Source organism: Temnothorax longispinosus, chromosome 2, assembly GCF_030848805.1.
Source record: "Temnothorax longispinosus isolate EJ_2023e chromosome 2, Tlon_JGU_v1, whole genome shotgun sequence".
NCBI lineage: Eukaryota > Metazoa > Arthropoda > Insecta > Hymenoptera > Formicidae > Temnothorax > Temnothorax longispinosus.
The window spans coordinates 7,275,310-7,299,527 of NC_092359.1; the positions used below are offsets into that span (position 1 = coordinate 7,275,310).

At 42.2% G+C, this 24,218-nt stretch overlaps 1 protein-coding gene across 3 annotated transcripts in view; it reads left to right on the forward strand.

Annotated features, from left to right (window-relative positions):
* Window positions 1-3,002: 3,002 nt before the first annotated feature.
* The window catches only part of Rhp (GTP-Rho-binding protein rhophilin), a 28,143-nt gene continuing 6,927 nt past the window's right edge, over window positions 3,003-24,218 (forward strand). The window contains exons 1-2 of one of the 3 annotated variants that reach the window (XM_071771009.1): window positions 3,003-3,686; window positions 24,099-24,214. In XM_071771009.1, coding sequence (XP_071627110.1) covers window positions 3,618-3,686; window positions 24,099-24,214 — 185 coding nt within the window. In that variant the 5' untranslated portion in view covers window positions 3,003-3,617. Of the gene's footprint in view, window positions 3,687-13,264; window positions 14,006-22,949; window positions 23,228-24,098; window positions 24,215-24,218 lie in introns of those variants that run through there. The other 2 variants (XM_071771010.1, XM_071771008.1) reach the window with 2 other exon arrangements.

The window sequence follows — 24,218 nt, forward strand, 5'->3', positions numbered from 1 at the left end:
ACGCGGCTGTCGAAAGCGCTTTTGCCCTTTCACCAAAATTCGCGTTCCCCGGAGACCGCGTCGGTTTCGGGAGACACGCGTATTTTTTTTCCACGCGACGTGGAACACACGCCGTGTGTCTCGCTTCGGCGACGCGGCGACCTCCGCCTCGCCGCGTTCCAACGCGCGGCGAAAGGCCGCGGCGAGACCTTTCGTGCTCATCCTCGTGCGGACTCCTCGCCCGATTACGCCATCGCGGGGTAACCGCGGCACAGCGTGTCGCATATATATATTTCCTGGTATATATTTCTAATTACCTATGGTATATTTGTACGGTCTAATCGCCAGAATTCTCGAAGAGGAAACAGCGAGGAATCTTTTACGTTATTTTTAGTGCCTATTTATACGCTCTTATTATTTGCACTTTAATAGAGTTATTATATTATTATTTCCCATCTACACGGTGCTCAAAAAATATTAACGCTTATATGGAAGTAACTTTTTTTAGAGATTTGATAGCACAAAATGGTAACAAAGGTATATTGTCTTCAAAGAGTGTCCACTTGTTCATCATCGCAATGTGCAAAATCTTCGACAGAAAGTTGCAAATGTGATTGCAACACTACCTAAAGAAATAGGCTCCGGAGGCCACCGGAGAAGAATCCAAGAAGGTACTGACAATGATGAAACAAATAAAGACTCTTTAAAGACAAAATACATTTATTACTATGATATCTTGTGTTATTATATTTCTATTTCTTAAATTTAAAAAGTTACTTCCACAAGTTCCATATAAGTGTTAACATTTAACATTTTTTTAAGTACCCTGCATATATGTTTCGCTAAGCGTGTCTGAAAATCTCGAGGCGTTAATTACCGGAATATAAATGTCTAAATATTTTATTTCTGTATTTAAAGTAGCGACAAATACATTAAAGTCTGATATAACCGCCCTAATGACTTCATCGCGCGTTATATAACGAAGCTCTGAAAGAGTGTACGTGTTATGAAATTACACGTCCTTAAAAATTGTTTCAATCAATCCTTCCCATGGCGCGGAAGATATGAGTATATATCATTTTCAATAGATCACACGATGTTATACGAGACACGAAAATGTCAAGATTCTCTCTTAGATTCCTCCTCTAACTTTATGCTTCGAAAGATCATTTCTCACGCGTGGTTTACTTCAGACGATTCTCTTTTTATTTATTGTATTATTATATTTATCTTATTTGTATATATTTGTAATATACGTTAGCGTTAAATTGTCTTAGATTTCTGTCGCGTATGAGTAACATTCGGGGTGAAGTCGCCACTCTCTTGTCTGCCCGTTTTGAAAAATAAAAAGGCGACTTAAAGTGATCCTTGAAAGCGGATATACTCCAGGTACTCAGCTACTAGGAGGATTCTTCTAGGTACGGATACAAGTTGACGATGAATTCTACGATATATGATGACTCACGCCGCTGAGCAGTTTATATGCTACGTGTGTATATGTACTTTCATATAATAAATCTATGCGCTAATGCGCCCGACCGAATTCCGCAACTTCAACCGAGACACGCGACAATCGTAATCCACGTTGCTCCGCGAGTTGGCGAGGTAACGTTAACGTTAACAGTTGCGAATCTTCCGTTGTCAATAACGGTCGCTGGGAGAATCCTAATAGTGCTGCAGATGATTGATGGTGCTAAGTACCATTCGTGACGAGGGATGCGCAATGCGTACTCTAGCTGTCTACGGCGAGGCGCGAGAGCATCCACGAAAACTGAAAGAGAATAACGGCGTGTGGAAAAAAACGATATCACGTCCTAAAAGGGACTCGTCGAGATCCATGGGGGAAGAAAAGAACGGACGTCACCCTGAGAGGCGTCAATTTCGATGAAACTCCAATTATAATTTAATCGGCGATTAAATTCGACCGGTAGAATCGTCAAATTTCTAAACAGATATGTAATTTCTCTAATCTAATCTCTTTTCCATATGTTAAACAAAGTAATTATAATTCTATTCATGTTGATAAAATATACAGATATCGCTTGATAAGTTAATCATTGATTAATCGAACTTTGATCGAAGTCACTCGTAGAGTATTAAGTTAATCAGAATTTGATCGAAATCTCCCGTAGAGCGACTTCGATCAAATTCAGATTAACTTAATCAGCGGTTAATTCAGCCGGTATAGAGCCGCGTAAAGCCGAATTTCTAAGTATATAATCTAATGTCCCTAATCTAATCTCTTTTTCCACATGTTAAGCAACAATAAATAATTATAATCGATAATTCCATCCGTATTGATAAAATACAGATATTGCTTGACAAGTTAATCCGCACCGATTAATCGGACTTTGATCGAAGTCACTCGTAGAGCATTAAGTTAATCGGAATTTTATCGAAGTCAATCGTAGAATGACTTCGATTAAATTCAGATTAATTTAACCGACAGTTATAAATTCAACGGAATTACCCGAAGCGAAATTTCCAATCATATAACTTGTCAAAACAATTTGCCATATGTTGAACAACAAAACATGAAATCCCTGTTAACAAAATAACAGACGTATTGTCTGCAGATAAGTTAATCATCGATTAAATTCAGATTAATTTAACCGACAGTTATAAATTCAACGGAATTACCCGAAGCGAAATTTCCAATCATATAACTTGTCAAAACAATTTGCCATATGTTGAACAACAAAATATTAAATCCCTCTTAACAAAATAACAGACGCGTATTGTCTGCAGATAAGTTAATCATCGATTAAATTAATCGGAGTTCGGTCCAAGTCCCTCTAAAGGTACAGGGTACAGGTACCATCGGGGCGACCATATAGCCGATCCCCCATCAAATTGTTACCAAGGTGTACCGTGCCCCAGGGAGCTACAACGGGCCCCCGCGTGCTCACCAGGCTGTACGTATTACAAACATGTGTGCGCGTGTGGTTTGTATACTCGCGCGCGCGCGCGGGTGTAGTACCTTCGCGCGCGTTGCAGAGACTCGCAGCGTTCCGAGGAACAATCCGAGCGACAGTCCGACACGAGCGTTCGCGTGGTACGTGACCGTCGCGTGTGTACCCTCGTCGCGTACGCGTAACTCCGACTCCCTCGGAACGATCGGCATACGGCAATCAATCGTTCGATCGCTCACCGTGTTCCGCGGAGTCGAGACCGTCGAGAGCGAGTCGGATCAGCGGCGGCCGTGCGGCGTGCGCGGTCCCAGTTGTCTACGCGATCGCGTCGATCGATCTCCCCGTAATAGCGGTCGGTCGGTCTCGGTGGCTCCCGGTTTAGCGCGTCGACCGACGAAATCGAGAGTCGCGCGCGGACCCCCGTCCGGAGAGCAACGCCGTCAGAAGCGGAGGAGTCACGCGCGGTCACGCTGACGGTTAACGACGGTTTCGCCATTCGAAAAAGGGGAACCCGGGACACCCTCCGCGATCGTGTTTGTAGATCGGATCGGCAAGCTTCCACTACGTTTCGGCGTCGTCGCCCGAACACGAGTGTTTACACTGTTTACGTACTAACGATGCTCCAGTGCTCCAGTCGCGCGACGTGAATCCAGTGCTCCCGGCGCGGTGAGACGGTGATCGGCGTTTGATCGACCAGCGGCGATATGTGATGCCAGGACGGCTACAATGAACGTACCGATCGTGGCAGGGGACGTCGTCGACGATGGCGGCTTCGATCGGCCGCGATTCGTTCGGGTAAGTCGATATCGCTGTCGGTTCCTGTTCCTATCGAATTTCACGGTCCCGCGGCTTCGAATTAGCGTATGTACTTATCGCGCGCGCGCGCGCGCGCGAGAACGCTCGAAGGACGTCCTGGACGTCGAGGATGATCGTCGAATTTCGCCTTTTTATGGCGCGAGTTACGACGCCCGCCGGTCCGTCGTGAGATTCTTTCGGGATTCCGGGACGCGATCGTCGACGTTCGGCGACGCGCGTCGATCTCGATACGTTTCCACCGCGATCGGTCACCGAACGGTCTCGCTCCGTCAAAAGCTCGTGATACCTACTTTCACTTTCGCTTCTATCTGGCCGATGCATTCAGGGTCGCGTTTACCGCTAAAATGCTGCTGCTGCCGCCTCTTACCGAACTGAGTTTTACTTGCGTTGCACTCGTATAACGTATCACGTTTAGCGATATGCATCCGATCCCTTGATGAAAAGCAAAACGCGATTCGTGCTGAAAGACGAGACGGAGAGAGAGGAGAGAGAGAGCAGAACGTTGAAGCTGAACGTGAGAAAGGTGTATTAATGGGAATGTAAAATGAATGTCGAATAGCCACGAGGACGGAGTGAAATTAATGCGAGTTTACAAAGAGTTGGGAAAAAATTGATTTGCGACGTCCCGCGGCTCGTGCATAATGAGAATGAGTATTCTTTATACGCAGGTGTGATATCACACTGGGTAAAGGAAACGTATGAAATATTAAAGCACACGTGTGTCGCATGCATATGTTAAAATTTCGTCGCGACGGACTGCCGAATGGGAAGTTACGTTATGCGTAGAACCGGCGACAACAACACATTCCAAGTGGAGAGTAAATTAATGAAAGAATCATTGTGTTTTTCATCGAGAATTATAGCCCAGAATATATCTCTTTCCGGAAATTTATCTTAGAGTCTCGCCGCTGTCTATTAATCAATTTTTTATTTTAGTAATGCATTCCAAACCAAGCGGAGTAAATTTGAGAGAGAGAGAGAGAGAGAGAGAGAGAGAGGCAGACGCAATAAAAGGAATTACCATGCCTTTCATCGAGAGAGAATTATAGTCCAGAATATATCTCTTTCTGGAAATTCACTTTCGAGTCTCGCCGCTGTCTATTAATCAATTTTTTATCTTAATAACGCATTCTATAAACCATGCGGAGGTTGAGAAACAAACTGGCAATAAAAAAATCATAATGCTCATTCTGGAAGGGAATTAATTCCAAAATCTCGCTGTTGTCTATCGATAAATTTCTTTAAATTTTTGTAACAAAATACAACATTTGGTAACATTTCAAATTATGTAGAAAAAGAGAGACAGACTGACAAAAAGAGAAATTACAATATTTATGGAGAATTATGTGTATTCCAAAAAAAATATATATATATATATATCTTTCCGGAAAGGAATTTATTCTAAAATCTCATCGTTGCCCATTGATATCAATTCTTTATTTTAATAAAATTTTTTTAAACAAAGATTTTAAATAAAATACAACCTTATTTAAATTGTTAAACGCCAGGACCTAAACTCGTTTAAAAAATAACGGTCACGCTCGTATTGCGTGTTCCGGTGATACCCTATCTCTCAGTCACGAGATATATTCTCGCGTTGAGAAATGGTTCTTACCTGCTCCACCGCAAGCGCGAGGGAATGAGCGATATTCAGTTCATTTTTTTTTTGTTTCTGTTATAAACTCGTCGGATATTATTATGTATACTTTACACACGAGCCTATCATCCGAGCCATATGCGTCGCGGGATATCGAGTGCAGTCGCGCGTTGAATCCCCGACGGCGTTTTCTAGGAAGATTCCACAAAGGTACTATACGGCGCACTATAGCCATTATCATCGTGGAAATAAAAGATAACGACACCTGTACCACGCATTCAAAGTAGCAACGCATGGAGCTTGAGGATACCAGCGTTACATTAGTCATGCGTGCTCGTTAACGTCGCATTTTGTCTAATTGCTTCATATCTATCGCGTAAAGTTACGGAACTTTAATTGCGGTCGCGTTTGTTTATCAGAACTATTGCCGACGAACGTGAAGATTGTGAAGATTTCGTCTGTATAGATTATAGATACGGATATATATGTATATCACGTCGATTCAAGGATTTTTTATTTATACCTTACTTATATGTATATTTAACATATGCGTGCCGCGTTCGTTTAAGTGTATTATGCGCGCTAATTTTTTTAAACCGATAAACGAGCGACTTTTACGAAATTTTTTTATATTCTCGAACGATAGGAGAATTCTTACCTTTCGCGCGAGCGCGCGCGACGCGGCTCTTACCTCCGTAGGCTTCATCCAATTGGTATAATTGCTTTAACTAGGTACATCGTAAAAGAGCACGTGCCTATTGTTACCTCGCGTTCTTAAGAATGCGTGCCTTTCCGCTCGGCTTCTGAATGTATTAACGATATAATCACACTCGCGTGGATGGCGATTACTTTTCGATTAAAGCGCCAAGCGCGATACACAGTCTCTCGTCTAGCTCGAACGTTTTAAACTCGAACGTAAATTTAGAACTGAAATTGTTGTTTGAATTGCTACTTCTCGATTAAAATTGTAAATTTTATATTTTTACAAACGCCGTAAAAATTGCATTTTTTTAAATGAAAAAATAAATACGGCCTTGCCTTAAAGACTGGCTTATAAGCTAAAAATTTTGCATTAATTTTTATAAAAGTACGACAGTGCTGTTTAAACAAAATCCAAGGCGTTAAATATTGTTTTGTCAGGAAATTGTCGGCTATCTTGCGACGCACGTAGGACATGGGTTTCTGTCTCATTATAATTCTAATCAGACAAGGAATTATGAATTAACCGCGAAACATGAATTGCGGAATAAGTTATTTTTACTTAAGCAAATTGGCAAGTAATTTAGAAATAGTAAAGTTCCGTTTGTTATGGAGATGTACACGTGAATCATTATGAATTATCATCTTTTTCCTCACGAGAACAAGTCAATTTACGTCATACTCTGTGTCGCAAAGAATAAATTGTGAAACTGCGCGATGAGGAGAACGGTTGCATATATAACGCGACATTCATGGTAAAATGCTGGGACACGTCATCGTCATGCATTTATCGAGCTACTTATGTTTATCAATACTTTTAACAGGTGCTTGTTTTTATCAAGATCGGTGAGTGCGCTATCACGCATCCACGCAATATTATCTGTGTCGCCACGAGAGAGAGAGCATACATATTTTTAAGAAGTACGCAGCAAGTCACATCGTTCTCGCAATTAACATTTTTACGCGTTCGACGATTGAGAAGTATAAATTTAAAAGTCGTTTATCTTAATCTTTAAATGCGCAACTTTTCGTAGCATTTTGAATACTTTTTCTGAGTATTTTCTGAGCTTCCCCACCCAGAAGGGATAGAAGGGTCACAGAAGGCCCTTTACAGATGTACAAATAAGCCACGTGTTTTCAGTTCGAACTTTATAAGAGAGAGTACATGGAGCAAAGTTGCTTCAGGGTCAATCTTCGAAAACGATTAAAACAACATTTCCATACATTAGTAGCTTCATATTCCTCGAAATCTATTTTAATCCGTTAAACAAACAAGAACCACCTGTAACACCTGTAAACACAGCAAGGTTTCGCAAATGAGAGAGAGCCAAGCTTGCTCGTCGTATAGCGACAGATTTTATCACCATATGTTTTGGACTGATAAAGATTATTCGAAAAGTGGAAAAAGCTAAGTGACGCGTGGCGAGCTTTAAATCACAAAGACGTCAGTCTCACCAAGACAAACGACTCCTCGCGCGCTCGCGCTGTAACATAAGTCATCGCGATGCACCTGCATTCCACTGTGAAAACAGAAGTGTCCGCGGAGACGCGGCTCGTGTCACGCATGAGAGGGCTAGAACGTGCTGCTCGCGCGCTCACGTACGGCCTAAACGCGCGCGCGTCAAGCGGCAAGACGAGGCGAGGCGAGGCGAGGCGCGTATACCGCGTCGCGGTGCAACGCTCGCCTCCGCGGTTAGCCTCCTTCGAAAGTGGAGTAACGCGCGCAAGGTCGGCGCGGCCAACCGGCAGCCGCGTGCCTCGCTCTACGTCGTGGCGTCGTTTTACGTCGTGGGTCGCGTTCCCGGGTCGCCGCGCTGCGTCGTGCCGAGAGCGTGTTGCATACACACGCCCTGCGCGCGCGATCTCGCCCGCGCCGCGCCGCGCCGTGTCGACGTCGTCGCTCGTCCGTGTCGAGAAAACGGGAGTAAACTCGGGCAACGATCGCGCGGTTAGGTCGCTCCGACCGCGACCGGAATACGCGCCGCTCGAGCGGATACGCTCGGTCCGTTCTCCGCCGCGCGTTACGCGCCGCACCTTCGTCTACCGTACCGGAAGTCGCGAGATGCGTAACGCACCTGTTTCCCTCTTCCTCCTCTTTTTTTTCAATCTGTCTCTCTTTCACTCTTTCTCTTCCTTTCCGCTCCTCCGCGGACCTCGATCCGCACCACGCGGCGTATAATCCTCGCAATTTTTATTTAGTTGGTAAATCGTTGCTTTTCTGCGATCTATCGATGCAGGTGTGCGTAAGCACTGGTCTTTTATTAAATAATTGCGATTGTTCTACCAAAAAGTATGCGCACTTAATGAAACGGTTAAAACATGACGGCTTACAATTTACAATTATGAATCCAGATATATAGCCTTAGAGATATAAGTCTAATATTATTATGTTAATATTAATTACAATAGGTGTTATTTAAATAAATAAATCTTATTTAAATAAATACAGTAGGGGTTACTTAAGATAAATATTTAAATAAGAATTGTCTTTTTCAGCATCGCGAATAATACCATAGTTTTTCGTCATCGAATCCTTAATTTATCATCACGTTTTTTATTCATTATACTTGCAATCGGATAAATATGTTAATTACTATATCTTAATTACCGCGCTGCTGCTCTTAGCTTTTCTGCCTATTACACTTTGATTATACAAGCATGTTAATCAGAATTACGTTTGCATTCCCGAGTTTTACATAATAAAAAATTTTATCGCATCTCTTGTCCGCGGATTATCTTGAACACTTCGCATGAGATTATTCGTTACCCACAAATTTTATCGTTTGTTCATATTACAGACGGTAATGTAGAAAAATTTTATTAGGCATCGTTGCGTTAACATACCGGTCTTTCCATATGGAAGGGACATAAACAAGACGTAACGACGGAGAATCGCATTGCGATACACGTGAATAGATTTTGCGTACATTTCGCGTGAAATCATCCACGACCTATAGAATTCGCGAAATGCCATATACGTCGGCGAATCTGTGGCACGAGTTGCTTCGTCATGCCACGGATATAGAAACAAACGTAAGAAAACAACCCTTTCCTATCAGAAAAAATCTGTGTAATCAGAAATGTACAATCGAATGATTCACTCATGCTTCCCGGATCTTATCTCATCAGACAGATAATAATCCAGTCAATATATTGCTTGTAATTTATAGCGTGAAAAGAGATTGCGATATTAAAATAAAAATTTTCGATATCTCCGTAGCGTTGTGCAGTGAAAAAGACTTCTTTTCTTTTATTCTCTTCTATCTCAGAACTACAACTATTCCTTTGTTAAACTTTATCGAGCAACTCTTCGATACTTAATTCTAAACTTTAAAAGGATTCCATTCTTTATAATGAGAACGATTAAGAGAGAGAGAGGGGGGCAGGGGAAGTCTTAAGATTAAAAGTTTATTAAAGCGAGCACATGCACAAGATTAAAAGAAAGATTGGAAAAATGGAAAGAATTACTTGTAATCTTGCGCATGTCGATATCACGTAGAAAAAAAGACCTGACCGGGCACGTTCTTTGTTATCTGGCGCCTGCCGTATGTTGTCCGGCACCGAGTCATCAAGGGACATGTCGTGATGGCAATTACTAACCGATGAGCTGGCACGTGCTTCCCTTGAACAAGTGACTCTTTTCCCCAGGGCGAGATCGCTAATCTCAAGTTTGTTGTTTCCTCAACCGCGTTTATTCCTTGAAATTTTATTCTTTCCCGTTTCTTCCTTCGAAGTCTGAGCGTGGGAAAGAAAGTGAAATCGAATCACGTTATACTTAAATTATTTTGACTCGCTGATACTTCTACTTTATTTTACATTTTTCTTTATTTTGTTTTAAAAGCACATCATTTAAACACATTTTTTTTTTAAATCGTAGCGCTAAAAGGAGGATAGGATTTCAGTAAAACTGAAATTCACACGATATGAGATTCGTAATAGTATAAGGTGTTACAAACTTTACGTGAAATCTATTTTCTTGTCTTTCACGATTTGCCCCAGTAAAATACCTTATAAAACAAGATTATCATATTACAATTAATTAATCACGTTTATCTAATTAACAGACGGTAATGATTATTATGTTTCGAGAAATTTTGATTCTGTGGGTTTTTATATCGGCGTGTATGCGCGAGTCAATAATTCTCCTCGACTAACTATCGAGCCCGTCATTGATCCCCAACTTCGCATCATCGGTTTCGTCCACACTGCCAGATAGCACGGCGCGCACACAATGGAAAACGAGACGACACTCGAGTGCCTTAATAATGTATGCCGGCGGTGTGCTCGCGTGAGTCACGCCGCGCCGCCGTCGCAGCTGTCGGCCCTTCCGGTGCTCCCGAACGACACGGAGACGTTGCTTCCTTGCGTTTTCCTCTTCCTCGGCGGGCGCCATACGAACGATGGGTCCTGCATGAGTCACGTTGCACTGTGCGTAATCGCACGCGCCGGCGACACGCGGCGTGCCTTCCTTGCCTCTAAACGTGAAACACAATTCGCGTCGTGGCCGCTCGTTAACCTTGCCACGGTCCCTGATTTTATCGCACACTTTAAGGACCTCGAAAAAACAATACGACATTCTGTCGTCAACAAAAAATAATCTTTATCCGGCATGCAGTCGGAATTGAAAATCGTTGGACCTTTCGAGCATCATTTTGTGATTAAAATAATGATCTCTATAATTGTTAAATGTTAAAGGATGAAATTTAAAATAATATTATGTGTTAAAAAACATTTTGTTATTTTTCATGGTAATTATACATGGTAATGGGCGTCGAAATTTATTATTTTAACACAAAACAGTATTATTTCAACTCCAGTTTTAGTTAAATTAATGACATATTAAGTATAGGAGCAGTGGCGACCTATAGGAATGGTTAAAAATGATTCAAATTGAGTATAATTTGACACACGAATTTAATAGTGTAATTGGCAGTTTATATAACGAAAAAGAGCAATAGCGTCTTTCCAACAAATTTGTTTGTTATCTTTGATTAGGTTTGTTTGCATCTTCTCAGAGGAAGGCTCGCTTGCTTAACATTGAATTGGGTAACAAAATGCGCGTGGATGCGCGAGTACCGATACATCAATATATTAATTATTATTAATATAATTTTCGCGTTTTTTATATAGGCAATTCGAAAAATACATTAACGAAGCAAGAATTGATTAATATCGTGTGTGTGTCTTCGGAGTTCTGTACACTTCGAGAATTCGAAAGTATACTAGAATTGACTTCGCAGAGCTCTTCAACCATCAGCATTTTCTTCAGCGGTCGGGGAAGACGTGACCATTCGCGGTAAATCAGCGCCTATAGATACGCCTCACGTAGAACGAAATCGAACGGATGCGCTTGTTTGCATATGCATCGCGCTAAACTGCCATAACGCCGCTAATACGAAAAAGTAATCACGCAACGTGCACGTAAATCGCAATATTCTATCTCGACGCCGAGGGCCGTGTTATTTCTGCATCACGCGAGTCACTCAGGGGGGTGCGTCCCATTTTTACGCCCGAATACGCGTTTTGCCAGGTATGACAGGTAAAAGAAAAACGATTCGGTTCTTTCGCAATCGATTACGTAAATAACGCTCGACCGCGCACGTGTTCCCTGAAGCGGCAAGTGTACCTATACGCGACTTTTTCCTCAACACGGAAATTTTCCCGGTCCGGTCCGGAATGTTCGAAAAGATCGCGTTTCCATTAACAGGTGGCGGAAAAGTCCCCCGGCGGTTCCATGCCCATCTGCGTCCGTGAACTAATCATCTCGAGCGCCTTTCTCTCAGCGCCGTTCTCTCGGCGCCGACGACGTCGGCTTTCCATCTTGCGACTTTCGATTTGCAGAGGAGATTCCGCATTCTAAATTTTGCATTCGTTTTGTTCCAATCCGTAATCCGTGAAGCAGACCTCACGTAATTTTCACGTAGGTCGTGAAGGTGCGCTGTAATCGGAAACCCAACCCCGGAAATGAAACGAGAGCTCGATTGTCGTCGTTAGACATAATGGATTTATGCACACGAAGAATGAGTTGATTGACATTATCATCAAAATAGAATAACTTTAACAGATTGCGATTTAATTGGTAATAAGAAGGTGAGACGTAAAAAAAAGATATAAATGTTAAATTCAAGCTATGTATGATTAGACATCAATATAAGTTATCCGTATAATTTTACACGTCGCAGTTTGTTTATTTTAACGAACCGATTTTGCTGCATTTCCAAGCTCGACGTGTATAAAAAACGTCGACAATCTAGTCTAGTCAGCTTGGAATGTCGAAGTGCAAATACTTCTAAGGTGCTACCTCAAAGAAGAAAAGGCCTTGCGACCATCTGTCGCATTCAACTCAATCATCGCAGCGGTCGAACAAGTATGTGACATGTGAGATCGCGATCGACAATGTGCATCCCTAAAAGCAGAAGTAGAAATCCGAAGCTATTCTGAAGTATGTTCAAAGTTCCCCGTCTTGGACGATTTATCAGGCTCAACATGATCTGAAAGTTATTTGAATAACATAAAAATACAGAGAAAGAGAGAAAAGCAATATGTCTTTGCATTGTAATAAATCATTTATCATTGAAAACAATCGTTGAACATTTTACACGCGAACGTGTAACAAATACAAATAGTAAATATTTATTATTTGTTCTTGTTATGACAGAAATATAACTTATGAGTTTAAATACTTTTGGACACGATTATACCTGCCCCGAAGTCCTCGAAGACCTTATTGCAATTTCAGGGATAGTTCACGTTCGCATGACATTTGCAATCACGACAACGTTAATACTGCGAGTAACCGTGTCTGTTTTATATCATATGATTCTCTGATTAACGACGCGATAAATTGGCAATCAAAAAGTAGCGCCACGCGTCATCATTCCTATCATATTTTCCCACAAAGTGGGAAACGTGTCATCTCCCCCTACTGTTCTCCAGTGTCACAAAAACATCTATTCGAGGCTGTTGAGAATTTAATCTTTAAAGATCACCCTCGATGAACCGAAGTTCATTATTACTTTCGCTATAAAATCGTCAAATGATCAAATTATCGCGTTCCGATACTAATTATCAGATTGTCGAAGGATGTTCGAGATTCCCGTCGAGAAATTTATCACGGTTTCGCGGAGAAACACGCGATATGTTTCCCTCCTCCTATCCTCCCTTCCTCTCGTAGCACGGTGGTGGGCCGCATAGCAGGCCCATCCTCGCGACCGGGCCCATCCCTACTCTTCTTTCTGCTCACCCTTTCTTTTTCCCTTTCGCCGAGCTACACCGATCGCGGCCGATTCCAGCCGAGCTCTAGGTGCCGTTGATGGATCGTCGTCTATGCCGATCGGGAAGTCGCGTACGCCATCGCGTCGATCGCGTCGTCGGGTTATTCCAGCTTCCAGCCTCGTGCTCCGAAAACTCGCCTGCCGATCGAACGTCATCCGTTCGACGACCTCGAGATTTCCCCGACCTCGTCCTTCCGGCTCGCCGAAGTGTTCTCCGTTCTCCGTTTCTCCGCGCGACGCGACGTGAGGTTCTCCAATAGTTCTCCGGGCGCTATACGCGAAGAAACTCACCGCCGCTTTCTTCCTCTCGGTAGACGCGACAACTCTCGCGTCTTCCGTCGCGTCTTCCATCAGAAACAGTGCGTGATTTTCGTTCTCCGCGCGAGCGATCGCTCGCGAATCGTTGAAATATCGCGCGGACCGGGTGTTCGCCGAATATCGGTACGTTGAGAGGAGAGCCACCTCGCACTTCCGGTCGACCGTGCGAACGACGCGACCGCGAGCATTCCACGGGAACTCCGCGGCGGAGCTTCCAGAGAATTCCGAGGAAGACGACCGAAGAGACGGGCCCGCGTATCACTCTCGTCCCGAGAGGAGGACATTCGACGCGAATACGCGAAGATCGGGAAGGCGAGGACACGGATCGAAAAGTGAACTCGGATACCCGCGGTTCGCCCTGGCGAACGGACGCGCGAACGATGCTGATACTTCCGGACATAAAGCTTCAGGTAATTTGAACCCTCACCTGAACCCTCGCGATTGTTCACCGTTAACCTAAACATTTGCGAAATTTGGAAGTTATCGATAGGATTAAACGTTTCCCAAGTAAACCGAACGACGTCCGAAAGATAAGTCAAATTTGGGACGTTTTTTAAATGTCTTTATGACTTATCTTTATAATCGTCGTGATATTTGGAGTTTAATAACCATCATGTCACATAAGAGATACTTAAATTAATATAGAAGAAGCCGATTTGTGTGAAATGGTGCCCTCGGTCGTCGAAATTAAAAGCTTAGTAAAGAATTTATCTTTTTCAATTCTTCATTTCTACAAAACGTTCAAGTCTTCAACTTTAGGCTTACTCAAACTCGTAAAATTCGATCGCTCTTTCCCTTTTTTTTTAAACTATACAGCTTCAAAACCATTCGAAAGGAGCTTCTCTCTTCAGTTTGGTTCAAATCGTTACCGATTCGCATCGAGTCCTCTACTCTTGAACGTGTGTACATACATTAAATTATGCGAACAACAATGGTTCGAATTAGGGCGAGTTGCGGAACAAGCTGGATCTAGCATACCCAACCTTTTCCACTGACGGGTTAAATGTGCGCTCGGTGCATCCTCAGTACAATTCCCCGGATGCGCCGTGTAATATATATACGGCGCATACACACACACACACACACACACACACACACACGCGCGTGCACACTCTTTCGCCATACATCGCCTTTCTCCCTTGGCCGAGCGTGGGGCGATCCTCCTCGTGTGGTAATATGTCGAGCGTGCAATGATCGCGAAGGACGCGACAGCCTTGAAGCTGCCTGAGACATGCCGTTTCTAATTAGACCGAGGTATAAACCGGAACGATCCGTGCCCTCCCTTCCTCCCCGCCACAATCTATACATCTTTATTTTTTGTTTTGTTTTTCTTACCCTTGCCGTTCCATTCGCGCGCCCGTGAATTCTTAAGCCATTCGGAATCCAATTGCAATCGACTCGATCGCAATCGATTCCCATATCTATTATTTTGCAATTTGAAGATACGATCGGTGCGGGGATCGTTGGATCAGGCAATAGGGAATTAATCGATAAGCGCGGCCGGAGCCGTCACTCAGATCACTGACTTGATTACAAATTGCGACTGTCAGTGAATCTATAATTACTCGCGTCTCGCTTACGAGTTCGTGATTATTATAGGTGTGAAGAAGTTGTAAAGTAGTAATAAATGAATCACGCGATTGGTAGGTGTAAAGAAGTAATAAATGAATCACGCGCTACGGAACGGCTCTCGTCGACGAAGCCTGCAATTCGGACGGATTCGCCAATGACGTTATTGTGTATACGATCGGACGCATCGCGTATTCTCCTCACCGTGATCTCGACACACACTCCTAGGCATAACGAAGGAAACCGCGCGCGCAAACCAGCCGGGCGTTTCCAACTCCAGTATATACTACGTAATTTCAATTACGGCGTAGCCGGTGTTTAATACAACTTCGGAGTCATCGACCGACTAAAAATGCGCGTGAAACGCCTCGACGCGGAGCGACGACGCGGCGCGCGCGTTGGACGTACTTGGTTGCGTTTCCTGCTGCGTGCTCCGCTCGGTATCGGCTTCTCGGTTACGCCACGTAAAGACGGGCACGAAGGGCGACGCCCTTGCTCGCGGATTAGCGAGCCGAACGAGCGGGCATCTCTCCGCGCGTCCTGCCTCTCGCTGTCACCGTAGACCGCGGCTGTTCCTCGGCAATAAACTCGGTTATACTCCTCTGCGCGCGACTGCAGGAAGGAAACTTCGTTCTCCCGCGATTTTGAACGAGGGAACGAAGATGGAAATTTATATTTCGTCGTAAAAATTATTTTCTCACCTATTAATTAACGATATTAACGTTATCGAAGATTGGAAATTTTGATGTGACGCAGTATTAAATAGAGGAATGCGAACGTGTCTTTTAGGTCCGGTTTCACAAGTGTCGGTTAACTTTTAACCTTAGATTAACTCACTTTTTGTCTCCTTCTAACGTCCCCCTTAGAAAGAGACGAAGAGTGAGTTAATCTAAGGTTAAAAGTTAACCGACACTTGTGAAACTGGACCTTAATCGTGTGTTTAAAATGCAAAACTGGAACTCCGTGACATCCGGGGACATGTCAGGGGGATTTCAAGAAGGATGGCATGTCCTCGGAAACCAGGATGTCTAGTCACCAGGAATAACGAAGAAGAAACGCTGACGATGCTAATCGCCAGATGCGGGATCTTTATTGAACCTCGAACCGTGATCTAGGGTCCTAAATTCATAAATTTATTCCCGAGCGCATCACCGAAAAAGACCTAACAATCTATTCTATTGTCTCAAGAAATTTCGTCAAATTGTGACAAGCGAGGCGGATGCTGATTTAAGAGATTTAGTAGCGCGCTGTGTTAACACGCCCCTACTTTTTCCGCAAAAAAAAATCGCGTGCCCTTGTTACCGGAAGAGGAAAGTGGGTCTCAATCAGAAACCCGTGCACAATTAGACATTCCTGCCGTATATGTGGTAAAAGTAGTTATACGTTCAGCAGAATGCAGCGAGGGAAAACTATACCGCTGCGCGGAATCTGGTTCCGCTTGTAATGTTATGCCAGTCGTGGCTCCGGAAAAGTTCGAAGTCGTACATTACAGTATTCTCGATATTATGTTCCTTCGACTTTTCCCCACGTATGTGGTATTAAAATTTTATGACCCGATTTTTTCGCGATATCTTGGGAACGGTAGTTATCTGGCGGTAGAAAGCTAATTTTAAGTTGTCATATAGCGAATATTAATATAATGATATATCATTTATATCCTCGTAATATCATTTGTAGCCTCGTAAGTACGTTTGTAATGCGATTTCATAAATTTCGTACATGTTTTACCGTCGTTATTAGCATATCTCATACCTCGTAATATTTCCACAGAAATGATTTCCTAACGACAATTTAGCTAATTATCGTGCACACCAAATCCGCGTACAGCTACGCGATTGCGTCGGGAATGAGAAAGATTAAATGAAACCGGCGGCGGTAAATCGATATAGGTGTGTAAACCTCAGAATGGTATAAACGCTTGTTTCCCGCGCGGCAAGCGCGCGACGTCGCGTCGCGGTCGTGTCGGCGACAGGTGCGCGTTACGAGGGGCCGCGAAAAATGTGGACGTATCTTATTTCCCGTTCGTCTTCTCTCGGTCCGTTCGACTACGTCTACGGCATCTCGATCCCCGGGTGGGGATCATTCGCGGTGGATACCGTTATCGAGCTCCTTCCTCGCGGCCTTCCCAGCATCGGACGGTATCCCCTTGCCAGTACCTCCGAGTACGTGGACCACAAGCGAAATCGCGTATTATCGCGTCCGCCTTCCTCGAGCTTTCTTCCCATTTGTTTTCGTACATCTGACGTTTTGTGGGATTTTGTTTGACTCTTCTATCACGAGAACATCATGAAATTACCCCGAGATATAAATAGATTATGATTAGTAATTGTTAAAGTTTAATTAAAATTTGTGCTTATTTGTCTATCAAGGTTTTTAACAAATTTTTATCCGTCGAGATTGATCGTATTGTGATTTTGATACTGTTAAATTCTGTTTTCCAAATGACTAAGGATGTTCCGTATGGGAAAATCCATTTTTAGACATTATATTATACATCGAGTAACGAATTTGGCAACACACTGCGATACATTGCGTTAAAATTAATATTTCACGTTTTTTTCTAAGATGTCTTCATAAGAGGTTTCGTAAAGCTAACGTAAATTCATTGAATAGCGCGCAGAACGTAATACAAATCTTCATAATAGAAAAAGTTAAAGTAATAAGGAAATGACATACATAGATGAAAATATTGCTCAACAACTATTGCTAAACATTGGACTGTCCACTTTCGAGTTTTACTATATATGCGTAATATGTATACAATCCACCTCCGTAAGTGTGACGTAAGTCAAATCTGCTTTCTGAAATCTGATTTACATTATTTTCTAAACGAGAAATTCTCTCGTGTCGCGGACGAAGTCGGAGGAAAAAAAGAGTCGGCCGTTTAAAAATAAATTCAAAATCGCGTTCGTGATAAATGGGCGACGAGAATGCGGGACATCGACCGCGTAGTAGAAATCTCGTGTCATTGACTGATATAGCTACAGTTCTTTTATTTTAAATAAATATACGTAAAAAAATTAGCTTTATAATTTCCGCTATCCTGCATCTACATCAAACACGTATGTAGGTTCTGTACTTATTCTTCTCATTATTCTCACAAATTAATATCTTGTCTCCACTTTTTCCCCAAATGTTTATCGCTCGCAAAAGTATATATATATATATATGTGTAAATGTACGTGAGTGTCCGCAGTGTATTGCTTATCTATATGTAAGTCTATGAGCTTCGCTGAGCTCAAATGACTGTACGGATCGTTCATCCCTGCGGGAGGAGGACAGCTGTACACGATGATCAGGGAGAGAGCCTTGTCATCTACCATCGGCGTTTCGCCGTGCCGCTTTTACGGGCGTGCGTTTCATCGGAATCGCATACGCACGCACACGCACCGCGCGTACGAGAATCGCGACGAGACGGAGAGACGAGAGAGAGAAAAAAAGGAGCCATCGGCGTTATCCATCCCCACTGTATTATTTACGGAGTTTCTCTCCTTTCACCGAGCGCCGGAGTGCGTCCGCGGGACCCATATTCCGGCGACCTCACCTCTCGCGATTAGTCGCCGGGAAGATACGACGGTGGCCGGTCCTCGAGTCGACGAGTCGCGCTAAGAGACTTCAGGATAAATCGTCGAAATTGGCTAGATGAGAGTCATGGGTTAAGTGCGAATATAATCCGCGTCTGTGCTCGCGACAATCGACGTGGGGACGTATGACAACAGTAATAATATAATATATCGTCATTTCGAATTTCTCGATTGCGATTCCTCTTCTCCACGATAGATGCGTTCGGTAATTGCTGAAAACGCTACGCTAAATTCTAAATTCCCGTGCAGTTCCGTTAAAAAATTACGGTGGTTTCAGCGTAAATACCGCGAATGCCGTTTGAATGTGCAGGTCGACGTGGAAGATATAATAGAAAATATAACGTAAATTCTCGCGCGCGATTGATTCGCTTGATAACATTTGCTGGCCAGCGCGCGCCGCGTTGCAGATCGTGCGAATTTCCACGGAAAATTGATATTATTAAGTGCGATCGTATTTGTTCGCATTTTCGCAACAACGCGTGCCGGGCGAACGACAGGAGATTTGCAAAATGCGATTGCGTATACGATAATTTGAACACGCGCTCTTCTTTGTCTCATAAATTCGCTGGGCAAGGCCGCGTACGTATCGAGGTCGCATAAATCAAATGCTGACGAATTAGGAATATCGGGTGTCCGTGTGCCGAACGTGGGCGAATGTTACATAATAATGTGTCAACCCACGCGACCGTTGTTTTAAAAGTACAGGTGTGCATTAAAGTTTAGAAATTTACATATAAGGGTACAAAATGGATCAATTTAGTTATCTAGCTTGCGCACAAAATAATTTATTCATATTTATTAATAGCTCTACTTACTGTCTATTTTTAACTATATATTATAGGGATAGCATTTTTTACTCAAGGGGAATAATCGATGGTTGTTTCCTGTTATTGTAACTATTTTGATATTGTATAAATTTACGTGCTATAATGTAATATGCAAAATATTTTACAATCCGTTTGCTTTTTGTGATGATCTGCTTGAATTATATGTATATTATATAATGTACATATTCTCTGCAAACAACAACGGTCCGCGTGCGGAACATCTAAATAATTATTTTAAAGTCTTAATCGAGCTGCAAAGGGGAAACGGCACTCGCTATCACGGTGATAATTTAATTGAACATTCCATGCAAATCTAATTGAATATTGCATGCGCAGGATGCGCGAGTCTCTTCGATGACAAGGCTATCTCACCGCTGCTCTTTACGCACGGACGCTCGATGCCGATTTAGTCCGGCGATACCGATTCCACCCGGCCTCGTCTTTGATTCGCCTGAAACGGCAGCAAACAGTTATATGCGGCCGGCCGGCTACTGAGGCCGCGACGTTTAATAACGCGCGAGTTACGGTAGATTTAGCGCGCGATAACATCCGGCAAAGTCGTTAATGTCGCATACGAATCCGCGTTGCGGCATATCCAGTGTCCCGAAACCAAGTGTATCTCCTCTCCTCTCGGCTGAGAATTATTCTGTAAGGCGATTTGAACTGATGATCAATTCTTCCTTAGAATCGAGGATTTAATGGGATACATTTCGCGATTGATTATAATTTTCTTTTGTTGGAAATTAAAAAACGAGATTAATGTTTAAATAACTTTGATATATGCCATGTAAATCGATTTAATTGATGGACTAGAGTAGAAATGTAAAGCGAAGAGAAAAGAGGCTTATAATATTTTATTTAATAACTAGAATTTGAAATCATCATTAATTTTATTTGATAGCTAAAATTGATTTGTCTGTTCGTTTAATTCCCGAAACTTTTTTTTTCACTTAACACCTATGTCTAGTTTCGTATCGAAAATGGTACATTATGGTCCTAAAATAAGTCTAAAGATCGTTTATTTTAATTATTTGTACGCTCAATCCTTTCTGATGGAGAATTATAAAAAATTACACGTGTAACTTATAATCTTTTCATAACACTCAATAGTTAGACAGATGGAAAGAGACAAAAGTAAAAGTAGATTATCTATAATTCAGAAGAAGTACACGATTCCCGGGACACTTTGCACGTATGGGCGGGTGTTTTGCAAATCGGCGCACCGATAAGCGAGCTGCCGATATTTATGTCAAGAGGAACTGGACGTTACAATTTCCTGTTGAACGAGAAACACCGATCGTAACTTCTGGTTGACCGAGTTAGCGCTTGCATATTCTATTTATTCTAATATGAATGTTTTCCTACGTTACGTTATTGTTGCTTTCGCGTCTGAATGAAACGCCATAATTAACAAACATTTAACATACTTCTGAATTGGCCGAGACCTTATTCGTGCACAATATGAAATTACGGAATCTGCACCTCTATAATAGATGTAACAGATTTACATTAAGCCTCCATTTATACGTAAAAAAAAACTGGAAAAGGAATTATAAGACAATAGTTCATCTTATCTTTGCGCGAGACAAAATAAAAAAAACAATACTTTATTCTATCTTTGAGAACGGCAGAAATAATTTTTTCACAGCATGGATTGATACGTCCTTACGTATACACGCATTACGTAAGGAAGAACTCGCGTAACCGCGAGGATTCTAGTATATACGTTCGGTGACGCGCGATGTTATAATGACGTTACGATTCCGGTTGTACAAAATTCATCGTAACAGGAAACTGTAGCAGAGGCGAGCGGCGGAATGCGTAGGGGGACGCGCCTTTCGAATTTTATATTGCTCGGTTTGCACGAACGACAGCTACGGATAACCCATCGTTACCTACGAGTCGCGCTTATCGCATTAATGAGACGGTTTATTAAGTAGAGTGGAACGGAATTACGGTAACGTGAACACCTAGTCCGCCGTTACGTCTAAAATAAAGGCTAACCGCATAAACCCCATGAGCCTGCCTTTTATCTCTTTCTTCATTTCTTTCTTTTCGTGGTTTATTTAATTATCAATATTTTTTTAGCAGTCATCTTCTTTGTAATCGAGTATGTGGCTGCGAGAAAGAAATCGATTTTCCTCCTTTAATTGATAACCATTTGGTTTGTTTTGGGTGACAAACGAGACCATAAGTTTTTGTCGAAAATTTGAAATCACATCTTGAAATTACATCCTACGTTCTCGATAAAATGACCTTCGTTAATGTAAAAGCTCCTTTCTTTTTTTAGAAGATAAAAAGGGAATGCGCGTCTCGCAATCTCGTTACATTGTACATTTCCTTAGAAGCCGGTTTGTGAGACGATAAGACACGACTAGATCTCGTTGAACATCATCGGCCGTGCTGTATCGCTCGGCAACGCGCATCGGCTTTCGCGTTTATTGAAATTATCGCGACGCGATAGCCTTCCAACATTTGCGGTAAGCCGCAACAACAGCATTTTTGCGGTGAAAGCAAATATTATGCGTCCATTTTACTCAAATAAGAATTAAAGGAATAACAAGCAAATCTGCATATTTTTTAAAGTTAAATTGTTTTACGTAACATGAATATAAACGATATAACGCACAAAACGTGAACCTAATCGTTGCCTTATTAATATCTCATAAAGTTTGTAAATAGGTGTGTGCCTGCGCATTCTTAAGTCGCTTGTAAATCATTAAGACTTTTACGACTAATCTTTTACGCAATGATTAAGTTCTGCAAGATGATAAGTGCAGGCTAGATTGCGAGGATTTTGAAAAAATTGTGTTTATCTGACATTCCTGGATATATAGCGTGCCTTTCTCTCTCTTTTTTCATTAATTGAGTATTGTTCTTCCGTTTCTTTAATGACAAATAACATAATTGTTGTTCCTTTATTTTAATGCTCTTTCAGCATTAAAGAGATATATGTTAATAAAACTAAAGCTCCCGGTGGAAAAATTATGTTAGAATATCAATTTGACATCAATCCAGAAATCGCATTTCGTTGTTACATCAGTGCAGGTTCCATGAATTATTTAATTACTTAATTCTTTGTTGGCAATAATGCCGTGCTTTAAATCTGCAGGGAAAAGATCAGTTTCGAATTTGCGAAAAGAGACTATTTTAGGGTATACATAGATATTTGATAGTAAACGTTATATGAAACATTCCGCACAATAAAGCATTGGATTCTATCTACGCGCTAATTCAAAGTTTTTAATCGCAGCCGTCATTACTACATCAGAGATTTTTTTTTATATCACATTCTTCATATCCTATTCTTACGTAAAAATAAAGAAAGGAAGAAAGAGAGAGAAGGATGATCGGCCGTTAGAAAATCGTTATCCGCGCGGAGAACAGTCTCAGTTCCAATGGTACGATCGAGATCGTTGCCGATGCATTCGCGATCATGCTAAAGTGGGTGCATTACTGCCCGTTGCCGAGGGATCGCGCGATCGCTCCCTCGGACGCGAGGATGATCGTTTCGAGCGAGACTACGAGGGAGGAGAAGGAGGACAGAAGGGCGTTCGACAGAAGAAAAGACGGCGTTGACACGGTGCGAAGTGCGCGAAACGCGAAAACCGCCACGCCGGACGCTATCATGAGGAGATGCTTCCGGTTTGGGGTAAGGAGCAAAGGAAGTCCGAACTTGACAGTCGGCTGCACGGTCGGCGATCGCGAGGTCGTCGCGGCTTCTTCCGATGTGTATAGTAATTCGCGCGCGATAACCGCGACCGTGTCTTCTTTTTGCTTCTTTTCTTGTACTTTGATACTTCTTAGCGTATAATTACATCTATCAGCGTTTCTTCCCGATTCATCACGTTTCATTTTTTACATTGTTTCACAATCAGTTAGAACATAGCAAAAAACTACCTATAAACTTTTGCGTGCACTAATTTTAAAATAAAATGTAATAACTTGCGCATTAGCGATGCGCAATAATTATCAGCTTTATGGTAATACTATTTAATTAGTACGATATATTTACTTTGCTTCGAATTACCTTGATATCAAAAAGATATTAAATGTTACCTTAATTATTATCGCAATGTTGTATAACCATAGAGGTAATTAACTTTAATAAATATACCTTAATATCATTGTATCCGATAATATTGGATACTTTCTTCTTAAGACGTATTAAATATTAAAACGTATTAATTAGAATTATTTATACGTAAGAAAGTATCAATTCTCTCAACAGTCATCATCGAAAAGAAAATCTTTCGAGAAGATTGGGTGGAATTTGCATTGCAATTTGAGAAAGGGACATATATAAGAAACATATATAAGAAAATCGTTTTATCGCCTTGTTTCCACTCATATTATCCGCTATGATCCGAAAAGACGATAGATAATCGCCGGCCAGAGTTAGTTGATCAACATGGCTAGCGGAACTGGTCTTTATCTTTGCGGCAATCCTTGCGGATTATATGATTACGAGCCATACATGATACGTCGGAGGCATCGCTAACTATGCGTTTCATGGTTCGCAGGGTTCGGATCCGAGGGTAGCGACCTGCAGAGGAAAGCTGCAGAACAAGCGAAGTAAGCTCAACCAGGAGATCAACAAGGAGCTGCGGCTACGAGCGGGCGCTGAGAATCTCTTTAAGTAA